The following is a 14,674-nucleotide window of genomic DNA, read 5'->3' as shown; positions in this document are numbered from 1 at the left end:
ATAAGAGACAGACTATGCCCCATCCCCAGCCTTTTTTTTTTTTTAGAGACAGGGTCTCACTGAGTTGCTTAGCACTTCGCTAAGTTGTTGAGGCTGGCTTTGAACTCATGATCCTCCTGCCTCAGCCTCCCGAGCTGCTGGGATTACAGGCGTGGGCCAGCGTGTCCAGCTTGAAGATCTCTTATCCTGACATTTAAATTATTAGTTGCACTATTTAAACATTCAGATTTTACGCATTAAAAAATATTAGATTTCTATCTTCTCTTGAAAAAAGTGAAAAGTTCTAGCAACTTGCCTCCTGCATAGGACAGTCTGAGGTGGTGAGTAGAGGCCGTGTCCGGTGGGTGGGACATCCTCCAGGATGTCCAGGATGTCTCCAAGGCCAGCCCCTTGGGGAGACCACACTGGCCTCTGATCTGACCTGGCCTAACTTCCATCCCTGTGTCCATTCTCCTCTGCAGGCCCAGGGCCTGTGTCACTCCAGGCCCTGCTTCAGTGAGGGACGAGGAGCAGGAGGACTGGACTCCAGGGGAACCCTGCGCGCCAATCCTTGGTCTCCTAGTTTTCATTTTTACTCTAGTATAAAAAGAGAATGTTCTGTGGGATTTTTTAAGGAGATCGGGCAGGAAAATGAACGTGATCTGCTTTACAAGCAGAAAACACTACGAATGCTCACTGTTTGGAAAGCAGCCCGTGGTGGCAGGAAACAGGTATGTTTCAGCCGTGACATAAAACACTAGTTGACACTCAGGTCCCAGGGACCGAGTTTTCTATCTGCCTGAAGGAGAGCCGGGGACACTGAGGAGCCTGGGCGTGCCACACAGCACCTTCGGCACCGCATCTCCTTCCCAGTGCGTCCTGGACAGAGGCCAATTTGGACTCATGTTTGGGGAAGCAAGATGGAGATTCAGGGAGCAGAGATGGGCGTGGTGGGCGCAGCTGGACACTCCAGTCACTCCCTTCTCCCGGACCTGTCTACCCACCCACCTGCTTATCCATCTGCATGTCCTACTGTAATGCCCAGTAGACCTCCAGGAGCCGAATCCAATGCAATCACACAAGAGTCTTTATTGCAAGCTCAAGCCTGGATTCACAACCGTTTCTGGCACAGCGGTCCCAGGAAGTGAGTCCCAGGGAGTGAGTTCAGTGAGATTTTATAGGTTTTGGGGGGATACTCTATGCTTCACAACATCACACAGCAAATCATTCCATACTGCGGGAAAATCCAACAACAGCTCTTAACATTGATTAGCACATTCACTGGCGGGAACAAGTTGGGTAGGGGTGTTCCAAGAGGGGGATTCCTTTGAACTGATTGGTTTAGGCCATGAGGGGTGTACGTGCTAAACTACATGGTTTCCCATCATGTTATCAACCACCATAAACTACTGGGGGGTCACCTGGCATCCCAGGTATTTTCCCTGTCTCATGCTGATTGGAGGTTGCTAGGGGTTACTATAGGTCCACACGTAGCCTAACTGAGTCAGGGACACCTGGCACCACAGACCTCTCCTGTTATTTGCAGACAAACAACTCAGCAGGGTGGGTATGTGCCTAGGAGTGCTCTGTGGGTTTTTCCCAGGACAAGGGTCACGCCCCCTTCCTTAGGACAGGCCTTGAGGTAGAAGCTGCTGTTATTTATTTATTTTCACAAATGGAGTCACATCAGTTTCTCATTTCCCCTTTGTCTGGAAACTTGGGGACCAATCATGGTCCCCTCAGTTGGGGGTCTATTTGGGCAGGCCCTACATCTTAGTAGGATTCTCCTTCTGGGTCTAGGGCTTGATAGTGGGTACGCAGAACCATCATCTGAACTGTGTTTACTCTGTCCTTGACAGAAGCCACTAGCTTGTTCATGAGTGGTCCTACTAAGATTGACACTAGGGTAATTTTAGAGTAGATAGTAACCCTCAGGGGACAGTCCTCAACTTCCCAGACTCACTCAAAATTGGCCTCCTGACTCGATTTACCTATCTACACTGTCTATCTATTTCTGGCTTCATTTCCCCCCCTCTAATTTTAGGAACTCCTTATTGATGTAAGGAGAAGGGGCGACGGCTTGTTCTGGCTGCTTCAGAGCTGAGAGGAGGTGTCGAACGTGAGGGGGCTCGACGACGTGGGGGACATGAGTTCCCTTTTAGTAGTCAGTTCGGTTTGAAGTCTGGTTGGGGAAGAACAGGTTGTAAAGTCATCTGGGGATGGGCGCTTCTATGAGAAACAAAAAACATGAGTACTGAATAAATGTTGCAGCAGCTGGAACATGTCACTGTACAGAAGTTCCCTCACCAGGCTTTACCATCCCCAGTTATCAGGACTGTAAACATAACATTTAACTTTTAGTGTTACAGATGTCCTTCCCCTTAAGATACAGCTTAATAAGTTAATGTCATCTGATCTTGCAAAATCCTTTTACTAGTATGACCTCTGTGTCTAATAGAGAAACCTTTAATTCTGTTACTCAGGGCTGGATGATCATACTAGCAAACACTAATCCTACCTGTGTAGGTTAGGAATATCTGTAGGCCTTAAACTAAAAACTACTTTGGCTGTTCCTCTCAATAGTTATCAGGCATTCCTGCCTAAAATCTCTTCTGTAGCCTCCAGTCTTACTTATTCTTGGGGGCCAACACAAGGTGTTTACCTTAAGTTACATTTAACTATTATTATTATTTAAAATGCCCAGGAATAGCTGTGTTTTGGCTTTAACTGTCTTTGCTAGGTGTTTAAGATGAAGCAGTCAAACTGACTTTTGTTTCTATCTATTGTTAACAGCTGAGTTTCCCTGGGAGTCCTGGGGGAACTTTACAGCAGCTTCTCAGTTCCGCTAGTGCCAGTTGCGCTAGGATGGCTCCAGGCCTTGCTTGACCATGTGGCTCCCCTTGGAAGAAGCATCAGGGATGTCTCCCTTCTCTGATGACCCTCCTATTCATAGCAAGTGCACTGATTGGCTTTCTGTCCTCCACTGGTCTCATTAATCTCCCTGATCGGGAGGTTATGTGGCCCAGAGTTGCAAAGCTCTTTAGAGAAGTCCCCTGTTCCCTGGATTCAGACTGACTCAGAGGGCAAGACCCAAATATTGTTTTCTTGGCCCTTTTAATTTAACTTTAATATTAAATCTTCATCTTAAACATCCAGAAAATAAATTTCAACAGCCTTATATTAAGAGTACTGGGCTTTAATGTCTATCTCTCTATCCTGTAGGTGATAACTCATTATCTTAAATCAACCCAGGTTGTGTGTTCTTAAATCAGTGCCTCTGCAAAACATTAACAGGCAATCTTTAGACCATTTATAAGGAAACTAGAAAATAAAATTAACACGAGTAAAACATATTTAGTTCATATAATAACTACCTTGAACTTTGTCAGAGTTATACATCATATCCCCTGTTTGAGATCCTAGTAATTTTAACAAAAACCAACTTTTGGACACAACTTTAAATGTACTGAAATCTGGCCTACTTCTTTCATAGTCATTCTCACATGTAGTGAGATGGGACACAGAGCCTTATCTCAGGTAAGGCGGGGCTCTTCATAAATCTCTTTTTTTTTTAAAGGGAAAGTGAGAGAGGGAGAGAGAGAGAGAGAATTTTTTTAATATCTATTTTTTTTTAGTTATGGGCGGACACAACATCTTTGTTTGTATGTGGTGCTGAGGATCGAACCCGGGCCCCACGCATGCCAGGCGAGCGCGCTACCGCTTGAGCCACATCCCCAGCCCTCCTCATAAATCTTAAGTGCTGTAATTCTGAAGCTGATCTTTGCTTTTTAAACATCATTTTAGAAAGCTTACATAAATTGTTGTTCAAGTTCACATGAACATTAGCTAACACAATATGATATCACATCTAAAACATGAATTAAAGAAAGGCTGAAAGATTTTAACCTTTTGTAGAAAAGTAGCAAAGTACTTTTGTGTTTTACAATATTAACCTTTACACAGATTAGGCTCTCGTTAACTTAAAAATACATTTAAATTATACCTTAGTGTAAAAAGTAACATGGAACTTTACATATCTTTTTTATAATAGGTCCAGTTACAGAGCATCAAATGATATAAATAAATCTCCAACATGTTTTTCTTTTAAGCCTAAAATTTCCATACAACTTTAGATCACCAGCTTGATATAATGCCTTTTTAAAGTTTCTGCCTTACAGACTTGTACACCTGGAAGATATGAACACATTAATAGCACCACAATTACATTGATGTTTTTATATTAACCAAGTTTAACTTAAAGACATAACATAGCACAATTCTCTAAAATAACAGTTCTTGTTTAACCAGCTGTTTAATTCCTTTAAGATTACTTGCTCTAGGAACAAGAAACAAAACTTAATAAATAACAATGTTATGGTAAACTAATGTTTTAAGGAATCTTTGTCTTTTTAACATATGACTGATTGTAAAGACAAACTTACACAGACCTTCTTTATAACTTACTTAAACTCTCTTATTTACTTCATCACATAAAGACTTTCTTATCCAGGAACACTTTTTTCTCTTCTATTAAGTATGATTTCCATACCTAGAACCTTCTAATTTCTCCTTTCCATCTGTTAACCTCCTTTTCTGTTCACATTTTGAAACAATCCTCGTAAATTTCTGAATTTAGGCAGATTATTTCATTTTAATAAAAAGAAATACTTGATTTTACTTATAATACTCTTAATTGGAACAGTTTAAACTTTTGAGCCTTTGTATAAAGAAATCTTCTATAAACCCTTGTATACAGAATCACATCTGTTTACCATTTCATGAAAACACAACGTCTAAGTATCAGGGATGACAAAGCAACTTTATACCTTTTTTCTTCATTTACTAACTTACGAAAACATCAATAATGTTACCCAATGCAATTCAAGGAGTTAAGAGTGCTCAATGGATTATTTAACATTTAGCATTTTAACCTTGTAAATCAATCAGATATCCAACAAAAGTACTAATAAATGAGTAATCCCATGTCAAATCTACTTTACTTATTTTATCAAAAGTGTATTGAACAGTGTTAGCCATTTCTTCCTTGTTGAAGAAAAGTCCTAGAACCAAAGCATATCAGACATTTCATAGACATCAACATTTTATTAGTTTTTTTTTTGAACACCTAGAAAAACTTGTAAGCTTAATTTTAAAGACGTCATTATTTTCATCTGTTTACCCAATTTAAATTGAACCATTTAAATCACGTGAATCAAAGATATTTGGATCCTTTTTAAAAATTTTTATGAGCGTTCCTCATATATCTGCCAATTTTCGTATCATGTGCATGATATATGGGCATATGCACATACAGACATACAACACATAACACAAGTGTGCACACATAACTCAATAGTAAAGGTCTTGTAGCTTTACTCAGGTGAAATCTCCATTGCAATGTTTAAAATCTCCACAGTTGATCAAAAATATAACTGATCAGAAAAACATTAACCTAGGTCTATAGAATCAAAATCATGAGTTCAAAAAAAATACAGAATCTAAGAAAAAACAAGAGTCCTAGAAAAAATGACCGGCCAGAAATTAGTAAATAGCATACAATTTACTTCTTGGTTTAGTCTAGTTTGAGTTGGGGTAAAAAGACACCTTTACTCTTTTTCGTATTTTTTCTTGAGCCTCAGATCAGTCTCCTACTGAGCTTGCAGGCTTCTTCCATTTGCATTTCAACTTAAGTCCTGGCTGAGTTCTGGAAGGAGCAGGGAAAACTGCTATTCTGAGCAGAAACCTCATGCCTAAGGCATTTTAACCTTTAGTCATAATTTTCAGGTTTGGATGTTGAAAATTATGATGCAAGTTTAAGATACAATTCACAAAATTTCATACATTTACATCTTGTTTTGCCAAAGGAAAAAATTTCTTACACTAGAAAAACTTGCTCACACACAACTGAAAACAGGATCTTACTTCATAATATAAAAGCTACCATCAGAGGAAATCCCTTCAGGATCATTAAACCACTTCCTTTGTTCTGAAGTTCCTAAAGTAATGTTAAGTTACATTAAATCACCTGAAAAAAAATCCAAAAGAGAACCACAAACTACCATCTATATCCAAAATTAAGCTTTAGAAATTCCAAGACTGTTGCTATTCAATGTCATTCCAATCAGCCAGACCAACGTCCCAATCCAACACATTCCTTTCCTAAATCCTACACACTGAGGGGAACAGATACCATACCATGATTTACTGTTAGAGTCTGTAAACAAGTCAAAATAACACCTGGCATTTTGCCAGGGGAATGTTAGAGTTCGTAAACAAGTCTGGATGGTGCCTGGCAAAATGCCAGAGGGAGTGGTTTGTGAAGTAACACCAGCGAGCCATTAAGTGTGGAGATTCCTGATTGGTTGACTGATGTATCTAGTTTATGCTAATTAGATAAGCTGTGTGGAATGTATAAATACTGCTCCTGTCCTTCAATAAACGGCTCCCACTCCTGCTGTATCAACGTACACAAGTTGTTCGTCACCCCCCAGTTATTTTGCTGCAGCCGGACTGCGGCAATTTACTATCCTTGCCCAAATTAATAATGTGCTGGTACACTCAGTGACATCTTCCCAGGCTACCCAATTCAAAAATTGGTGAGAAAACTGAATGATTGGGAAGTTACCTGCCAACTTGGAAGTAGAGTTCTTTAGTTTCCCATCCTAAGTATTTAAGTTCTCTGGCATGAATCATCTGAAATCATAAACTAAACAATTACCTAAACCCAACTTTTAACTGCAAGATTGTGCAATGCTTCAAAAACCCATTCAGATACCAGATTGTCACAATAAAATATCTTTTAGACACATTCAGCCAAAATCATCCCCAGGAAACAGTCTATAACATCAACACATCATTGCCCATGTCTTATGGGGCCAGAAACAAAGACACAGGACAGACAGACAGAAAGGAGCTCCAGACTATGGCCAACAGACAGGAACCTTTAAAACAGGGCAGATGAGAGAAAAATCTCCCCAAGTTTCCAACTCCCATTTAACTATGACTCCTACACCAGTGGCACCACAGATGTCCCTGTGAGTGGACCAGATGTTCTCACAGAGGGGCAACCAGAAGTGTAAAATCTCAAGGGTCTGGGTGTGGCGACTTTACTGCGTTCAGTGTCCCTCTCCCCCGCTTTTTTTTAAGCAGACAGAGGTGGAGCAATCCTCACAGCGCAGGGAAGGAAGGAGGGAGTTCCCCGAAGCAAAAGGGCTTCAGCAGCTGCTGGGAGTCCCTCAGTCCCTCCTTTACTTACAGGGTCAGCTCCTCTGATTCCGTCCGACCCAGGCACCAGGCACGCTCCGTATCTCCTGACTTTCCAGTAGACAGCTCTCAAAAAGTCCATTTTTAGGCTTCCCAAGAAAGTGGAGTCGGGGCTCCTCTAGAGTCCCCCCTGGGGTATCAAAATTTGTAACTGAAAGTTCGGTTCCTGTCCTCGAAGCCAATTAATGCCAATTTAGTAATGAGGACAGGGTTTTGAGAAAAAGAAAAAGGGAGGTACTCAGTTCTTAGACCCCCAGCAGGCATTTCCCTCTGCAGTGGGTGCACTCAAGCCAACCAGGGGAAGAAAGAAAACGTTGCTTCCCTAATCCCATTTAACAAAGGGGGCTAAAGCTTATCAAAGTTCTTTAAAACACAGCTCAAAGGGGTGTAAGAGGTGAGAACAGAAACGCTGGCGGTTCTATTGACTTTGGGTCCCTTACCAGGGACATTTTCAGGCTAAAATTTAGCTAAAGTTACCTCCACACATCGCAGGCAGAGCGGAACTTGGGACACTGCATCTGTCCAAAGTAAAACAATGCCCTCACACTTAAGAGAGACACAGACAAAAAGACACACACAGATTCCCTCAGACGAAAAGACTGAGGGAGTATCCCCCTCAGATTGGGGTCTGGGACATCTCCCAGGAGCCTCCGCTGGCGACCCTATGGCAAGGCCAGTTGCCAGCCCAGAGTACAGATTCTACGGGCCGTGGTGAGAACAAAGCAAACAGACACACGAATAACAAGACTCACCGGTGTTAGCTCCAGTTCGGGGGTCCTGGGGTCTGGGGGATCCCGGATGAGCCCCCAGATGTTATGCCAGATTCGTGGGACCCCAATAGACCTCCAGGAACCGAATCCAATGCAATCACACAAGAGTCTTTATTGCTAGCTCGAGCCTGGACTCACAACCATTCCCGATGCAGCCGTCCCAGGGAGTGAGTCCTGGTCCTTTGTCCAGTGAGATTTTATAGGTTTTGGGGGGATACTCTATGGTCACAACATCACACAGCAAATCATTCCACACCCCAGGAAAGTCACACAACAACTCTTAACATTGATGAGCACATTCACTGGCGGGAACAAGTTGGGTAAGGGTGATTGGTTAGTACAAGAGGGGGATTCCTTTGAACTGACTGGTTTAGGCCACGAGGGGTGTACGTGCTGAACTACATGGTTTCCCAACATGTTATCAACCACCAGAAACTACTGGGGGGTCATCGGGCATCCCAGGTATTTTCCCTGTCTCTTGCTGATTGGTGGTTGCTAGGCGGTTGCTATGGGTCCTCGCTTAGCCTGACTGAGTCAGGGACACCTGGCGCCACAGACCTCTCCTGTTATTTGTAGACAAACAACTCAGCAGGGTGGCTATGTGCCCAGGAGTGCTCTGTGGGTTTTTCCAAGGACCAGGGTCACACCCCCTTCCTTGGACAGGCTTTGCTCTGAGGTAGAGGCTGGTTTCTCAAAAATGGAGACACATCAGTTTGTCACTACCCTCCTCCCAGCCAGCCTTCCATGTGCCATCCAGCCGCCCACCCCCCAGCAGTCCCTCCACCCAGCACCACCCACCCCTCCGAGAAAGCCCTGTCTCCCAGCTGTGCGCAGTGTCTGCAGAAACCACGGTGCAGTGGCTGCGAGCTGAGTGGCAGGGCCAGCAGGGGCCATAAAGAAGGGGGCCCGGGGGCCATGCTGGGGCTAGAAGGGCACTTCAGAAGGAAAGAACCGCTGAGCGCTAAGCACACTGAGGTCACTCAGGAAGGGGCCCCGAGGTCCGCCCACTGCCCATGTGCGCCACCAGAGCAGGCCTGGCCGCTGTCACAGGCTCACACAGGGGACTCCTCCTTCTTCAGCTATTTTTCCTTAAGTGTCGGGAGCCACCCTGGAGGCCCAGGCCTTGAAGCCCTGACCACGAGGTTCCCAACACTGCTGCCTGCAGTCTGGCCGGGCAGTGTCACCCTCCAGATAACAAGGCGTGGCCCCAGGCGGAGGCCTCACCCATCACCCGCTGGAGTTGAGCTGCACTCCCCTGTTCCTTTGTAACCCTACCCCTTTGCCCTTTTGGGGATAGAATGTTCCATGGAACCTCCCCTCGTGGGTGAATTCCAGCACCTCGCTCTCTTTCCAAGGACCCTTGAGGTCGCAGAGCCGGCTCCGATTTTGAAGAGGAGCTTCTGTGGGCTGGGGATGTGGCTCAAGCGGTAGCGCGCTCGCCTGGCATGCGTGCGGCCCGGGTTCGACCCTCAGCACCACATACCAACAAAGATGCTGTGTCCGACGAAAACTGAAAAATGAATATTAAAAATCCTCTCTCTCTCTCTCTCTCTCTCTCTTCTGTGAGGTCACCTGCTTTCTTGGCCCTTTTCCTAAGTTACTGGGACAGTCAGGTTCTGTGAACCAGCGTAGGTCTCCAGCTGGGACAGATGGCCATAAACAAATGTGGGTGGCTCCCGTGCAAACCCAAAGCCCGACAGGCTGAACCTCCCAGGTGGGCGCTCCTGCCCAGGCCCCTCCCAGGCCCCTGCATCTGTTTGCCCGGGAAACACAGCCACGATGCCCCTTTCACACCAGGCTCGCCATCAGCCGTCAGCGCTGCCCACCACTGACTCCCTGGCACGCCTGCACCCACACGGGCTGCAAGACCGCAGAGTGGCCCAGCCTCCCGACCACCCATCCTTCCCCTGGGCCCTTGACTCATTGCAGCCAGAGGTTTTCCAGATGTGCATATGTGAGTGGGGTGTGTGCGCGCACATGGGCTCAAATGCGTGCATGCAACCCACCTGCTGAGTGGGAGCTCCCCACCCCCGGACCCAAGGCAGGTTCGTCCACCCACAGGGCAGAAGTCAGCGCTCGCTGAACTCAACCTCACCGCCGGCACCTCCCACCTCAGGTCTCCATGACGACTGCGAGTCGGGTCCCCTACATGTACAAGCACCCGGCAGAGGCTCCGGAGCACCCCCTGCCCCTGGCCAGCACAGAGCCGGTGCCACTTCCTCCGCCATCGGCCAGTTCCAGTGCCGGGCAGCAGGGGGCAGCAGTGGCCCAGGCTGCTCTTTCCCTGATGGTCTGGGGGCCTGTCGCTCTTTGTCCCTCCACATTCAAGGCTGAGACCCGTGAGAACCGGCCCAGGTGGGGGTGACCGGGCCATAGAAGTGACAAAAGGACCACAGCAGCACTTCCTGAGCCCGTGGAAGGCACGAGGCACTGTTCTCTAGCACCCCGAGAGGTCGGGGTAACCCTTGTGCCCACTTCATGGACGAGGAGACTGAGGCCTGAGGAGCTCCAGAGAGCTCCCCGAGGTTGGGGCTGGCAGTGGCCCCCGAGCCGCTGGGTGGCCTGATGCCTTGGCTGGGCGTTAGAGGACGGCCCGGGGCCAGGCGCCTGCAGCTCGTGCCAGAGCCAGCAAAAGACGGGCGGTGCGGGGGGCTGGGGGTATGTGTCAGGGAGACGAGGACCAGGCCAGGGTGCGGCCGCCGGAACCAGGAGCTGGGCCGCGGCAGGTCCCACAGAGCCAACCCAGACCCCGTCCTCCCACTCCCCAGGAAGGTGCGATGGTTCCAGCTGCTGTGGCCTCTTGGTTGTCCTTGTGGTCAATGGTTTGTGCTTCTTATTCCTTCCCTGTCTGGAGAAGTCTGGGCTGAGGAAGGGAGGCTGAGGAAGGGAGGCTGTGGAAGAAAGGCTGAGGAAGGGAGGCTGAGGAAGGGAGGCTGAGGAAGGGAGGCTGAGGAAGGGAGGCTGAGGAAGGAAGGCCCATGCCCACTCCCCATGAGACTCCTGTTCCTGTGGGGGCACCTGGGCCTCTGCACTGCATTGTGGGTGCAGCCAGCAGGGGCGCCACAGCCTGGAGCGAGAAGAGGCTCCCCTCCAGCCAGAGGCCAAGAGGGACACAGCACGAGAGTGGAACCAGGGGACCCTGGGTGTCACGTGTCCCCCTGTGCCTCTGTTGCCCCAGGGATGGGGAATGAAGGGCCGGCCTGACTCAACCCTCTGTCTCTTTCCACAGGAGAAGACCAGGACACTCGGGCGTGTCCCCAGCTGTGGCCTTGCAGAAACTGCTATGGTGGGGCGAGTCCCAGCAGGTGATGTAGGGGCAGCTCCTGGGGAGGGAGCAGGGAGCGGCTGGGAGCGTCCCCAAAGAAAACTGAGAGGCTCATTCCTGCCCCCGGGGTTACAGAAGAGGAAACTGAGGCTCGGGGTCAGCAAGCCCCTTACCCTGGTCGCTTATGACAACTGTCAGAGCCTGGTCCCTGTCCCTTTGGAATTTTTGTCCCCCTACTATGCTGAGGTCAGCCCCAGGGCCTGAGACATGCTAGTCAGGCACTGAGCTACCACGGAGCCACTGAGCTACAACCCCCACCTCTTGGGTCCCTTTAAATATGGTCCCTCCTTGGATGGAAAGGGAGTTCTCCTCGCAGGGAGGAAGATAATGCTAGGACACTTCCTGCTGCCAGCAATAGGAACCCACCACAAACCAGCGTTAGCACAAAAAGGGAACATATCAGCTCGTTGCCTCAGTCAGGATAGGCTGGGGCGTGCTGCGTAACAAACAGCCCAGCTCTAGCCACTTCAAACAACAAAGGATGGATTTCTGCCTCATGAAAACATCCAGCACAGGTACACTGGGAACACTGGTCCTCGCCTCTTCAGGCAAAGACCCCGGCTGATGGAGGAGTCACCATCTTAGTCACCACTGGTCACCGACGCAGAGGAAAAGCACTCTAGGGGGCATTTTGACTATAGTTAGATGCTCTATCCAGAAGTGAGATTTGCCACTTCTGCTCAAAGCTCATTAGCCAGCCCTAGTCACGTGGCCTCCTGTGACCACAAAGGTCCAGGAGGTGCAATCCTGGCATGTGCCCACAAGGCCCAAAGCTGGAAAAATTGGTGCAGAGCATAATGATTTCCATAATCATGGACCTCAAAAGTCTGGGAGGTATATGATTTCAGGTATGGCTGGATCCAGGTGCTCAAGAGATAGTCCCAGGAATAAGTTTCCACATCTCGGTCCTGCTTTCTTACACGTCACCTTGGTCTCAGGCAAGCTGTTTGCCCCTGGTTGCCCCAGCAGCTCCCAGGCCCGGGCTCTCCCCACAGCTCAGCAATCCCAGCAGACAGCAGGATGTGGCTGTGCTGAGGTCACACAGGTGCTCCCTGGGCTGGCATCAGCCACACCCACCGGGTGCAAAGGCACTGGCGCCCACGGGTGTTTGCGCAGAGTCTTCGACCTCTTTATCTGGGTCCCCTGCAGCAGAGCTGGCTGAGCGAGGGCTGGACGAGGACCGAGAGCCTCAAGTTCAGCTTCCAAGTCTAAGGATGGGTTTGGTGCACGCCTCGGGCAGGTGGCTGTCCTGCCCCCTCAGAGCCTGCGGGTGGGCATGGCGGCCAGGAGGGCTCCACGAGAGGGTACAGGTGGTGCACCAGGCGGCCCTGAGGGCCATTCCACAGCCCAACCCCCGGACCTCCTCCTCCAGCCCCCCCAGCCCAGGGCCCATCAGCCCTCTACCCTACCCGCTCCTCCCCCAGGAGGCCCACTGTGCGCACTGATCGCTCCGGTCTGTTTCCAGTGGTCAGTTTGCGGCTGGAGGTCGGCCGTGGTGGGACAGTCACACCAAGGCAAGGAGAGAGCTACAAACCAGGCTTTATTGAGTGTCTACTATGCACCAGGCTGGGGGAGGTCAGTGAAGGAGGCAGGTCTCGGGCTTTGTCTTCGGCGTCCGGCTCTGTCTCTCCACCTCTGTTTGTCCTTCCATCCGTCCACCTGGCCATCCGCCCACCTACTTCCTGTCCATCCTTGGTGGGGGCCTCTCTTGGCTCCAGCCTCTGCCGCCCTGTCCACGTGCGGCCTCTCCTTCAAAGGTGGAGTCGGGGAGGGACGTCGCCCCAGGCCACAGCCCCCTGGAGAACTGAGCCTCCCCAGGGAGCCTCCGCTCAGGTGTCTGCAGGTGGCACCTTCCAACTGCCGCTCGGGGGAGGTGTGACAACCACAGCGACCTCAGCCCAAGTGTCCAGGGGGCGGGGCGGGGGGCTCTCACACGAGCAGGACCTGGTCCCAGGTCCCCAGTCTCCAGCGTTCCAGAACTTTCCAGGCGCTCACTGAGGACTCCTCCAGTATCTCTCTCAGCAACTTCTCCCAACTGCCTTGCTTCACAGGAAAGTCCCGGGCAGACTGTCAGCAGAACTAACCCCTGCCGCCTCCTCGCCCAGCCGACCCGGCTCCCACGGGAGGGTCCAGGCCGGGTGGGGGATCCCCGGGGCTCCTTGACCCTGTTGGCCCCGAGACGCCACCTCTAGGTGGGCACCCTTGGAGGGAAGGCCGCCTAACTGCTTGAAAATACAAATAGAGGCGTTTATGAATCGTCTGTCACCCACAGCTGGCTCTGGGACTGAAGTGGGGCCGGTGACATGGCTTCATTCATTTTCAGGCTCTGAGAAGTCACTGAAAACCGACTGTCCCCGAGTCCCCGAGTCCCCGGGCTGAACACAGAAGACATCAGGGCTGGGGGGGCTGGGCCTGCTGCAGGGGCCCGGAGGACGTGGCCTCCGGCCGCTGGTTCCTCCGTGTGTCCCCGACGCCCGTGAGTGCACAGGGCGGGTCCCGTGGGCACCGTGCCCACTCTGGGCTCCCAGCGCCTGGCACCGTGCCCAGCCTGTACCTGGTGCTTGATGAATATTTTTGAGGGTACAAAAGGGGATTTTTTTAATGGGCAGCAGAAGCCAAAAAAGAACCCTGGTGGCAGGGACTGTTTCCAAGGGACACGGCTGAGCGGTTCGAGGCCCGGAAACCCCGAGTACCCGCTTCAGAGGGCCCTGGGCCCAGGCTGTCAGTGTCACCTGGTTTCTCACCCCAGCCACCTCTGCACGGGCAGGAAGCTGGCGGAGGGGCTGCTCAGGCTGCAGACTGAACCGGGGCCTCCCCACCCCGGGGCTGGCCAGGCTCCTGCACAGGTGAGGAAGCAGCCCAGAGAGGGAGTGCGACTTGTCTGGGCAGCACAGCCGCGGCCCCCTGGGCGGAATCTTCCTGCGCCCTGAGGGCTCACCCCCTCCCCAGCCCTTCCGAGAGGTTGCAGGGACAGCCTGGACGTGTGTGGCTGCTGGACTCTTCCCGGGACCTGGGGCCTGGCTTGGCACCTGTCACAGGCAGTGCCTGAGCCCAGCAGGCTGGTGGACCGGCGGCCCTTGCCTGTGCCTGCGGGTGCTCTGTCACAGCCAGGGCCACATGCAGCTGGGGACACGCCACCGCACACCCAGCCACGCACACCGTGAGCCACAGGCCCAGAGGCCCCTTCCCCGGGGACCGAGGGCCGCGGGCCTGTCTCTGCTAGCGCCCGGGTGGCCGTCTGTGGTGGCCAGCTGGGGACAGGGCAGCTGGGTCACCGCCTCGCTAGCTGGCTTGGGCCGTGGGGCCAGCAGGTGGAGGGCTCCTGACCACCCATTGG

The 14,674-nt window shown here is 50.5% G+C and overlaps 1 protein-coding gene across 1 annotated transcript in view; it reads right to left on the bottom strand.

Annotated features, from left to right (window-relative positions):
- Window positions 1-12,737: 12,737 nt before the first annotated feature.
- Il21r (interleukin 21 receptor) overlaps window positions 12,738-14,674 on the bottom strand; it is a 33,895-nt gene continuing 31,958 nt past the window's right edge. The window contains exon 12 of the mRNA XM_048790076.1: window positions 12,738-12,816. Within this exon, the coding sequence (XP_048646033.1) occupies window positions 12,738-12,816 (79 nt within the window). The remainder of the gene's footprint in view (window positions 12,817-14,674) is intronic.

The sequence above is a fragment of the Marmota marmota genome, unplaced genomic scaffold (assembly GCF_001458135.2).
Source record: "Marmota marmota marmota unplaced genomic scaffold, marMar, whole genome shotgun sequence".
Taxonomy (NCBI): domain Eukaryota; kingdom Metazoa; phylum Chordata; class Mammalia; order Rodentia; family Sciuridae; genus Marmota; species Marmota marmota.
The sequence above is the reverse complement of the archived record's forward strand: the minus strand, read 5'-3'. Positions and strand labels throughout refer to the sequence as shown.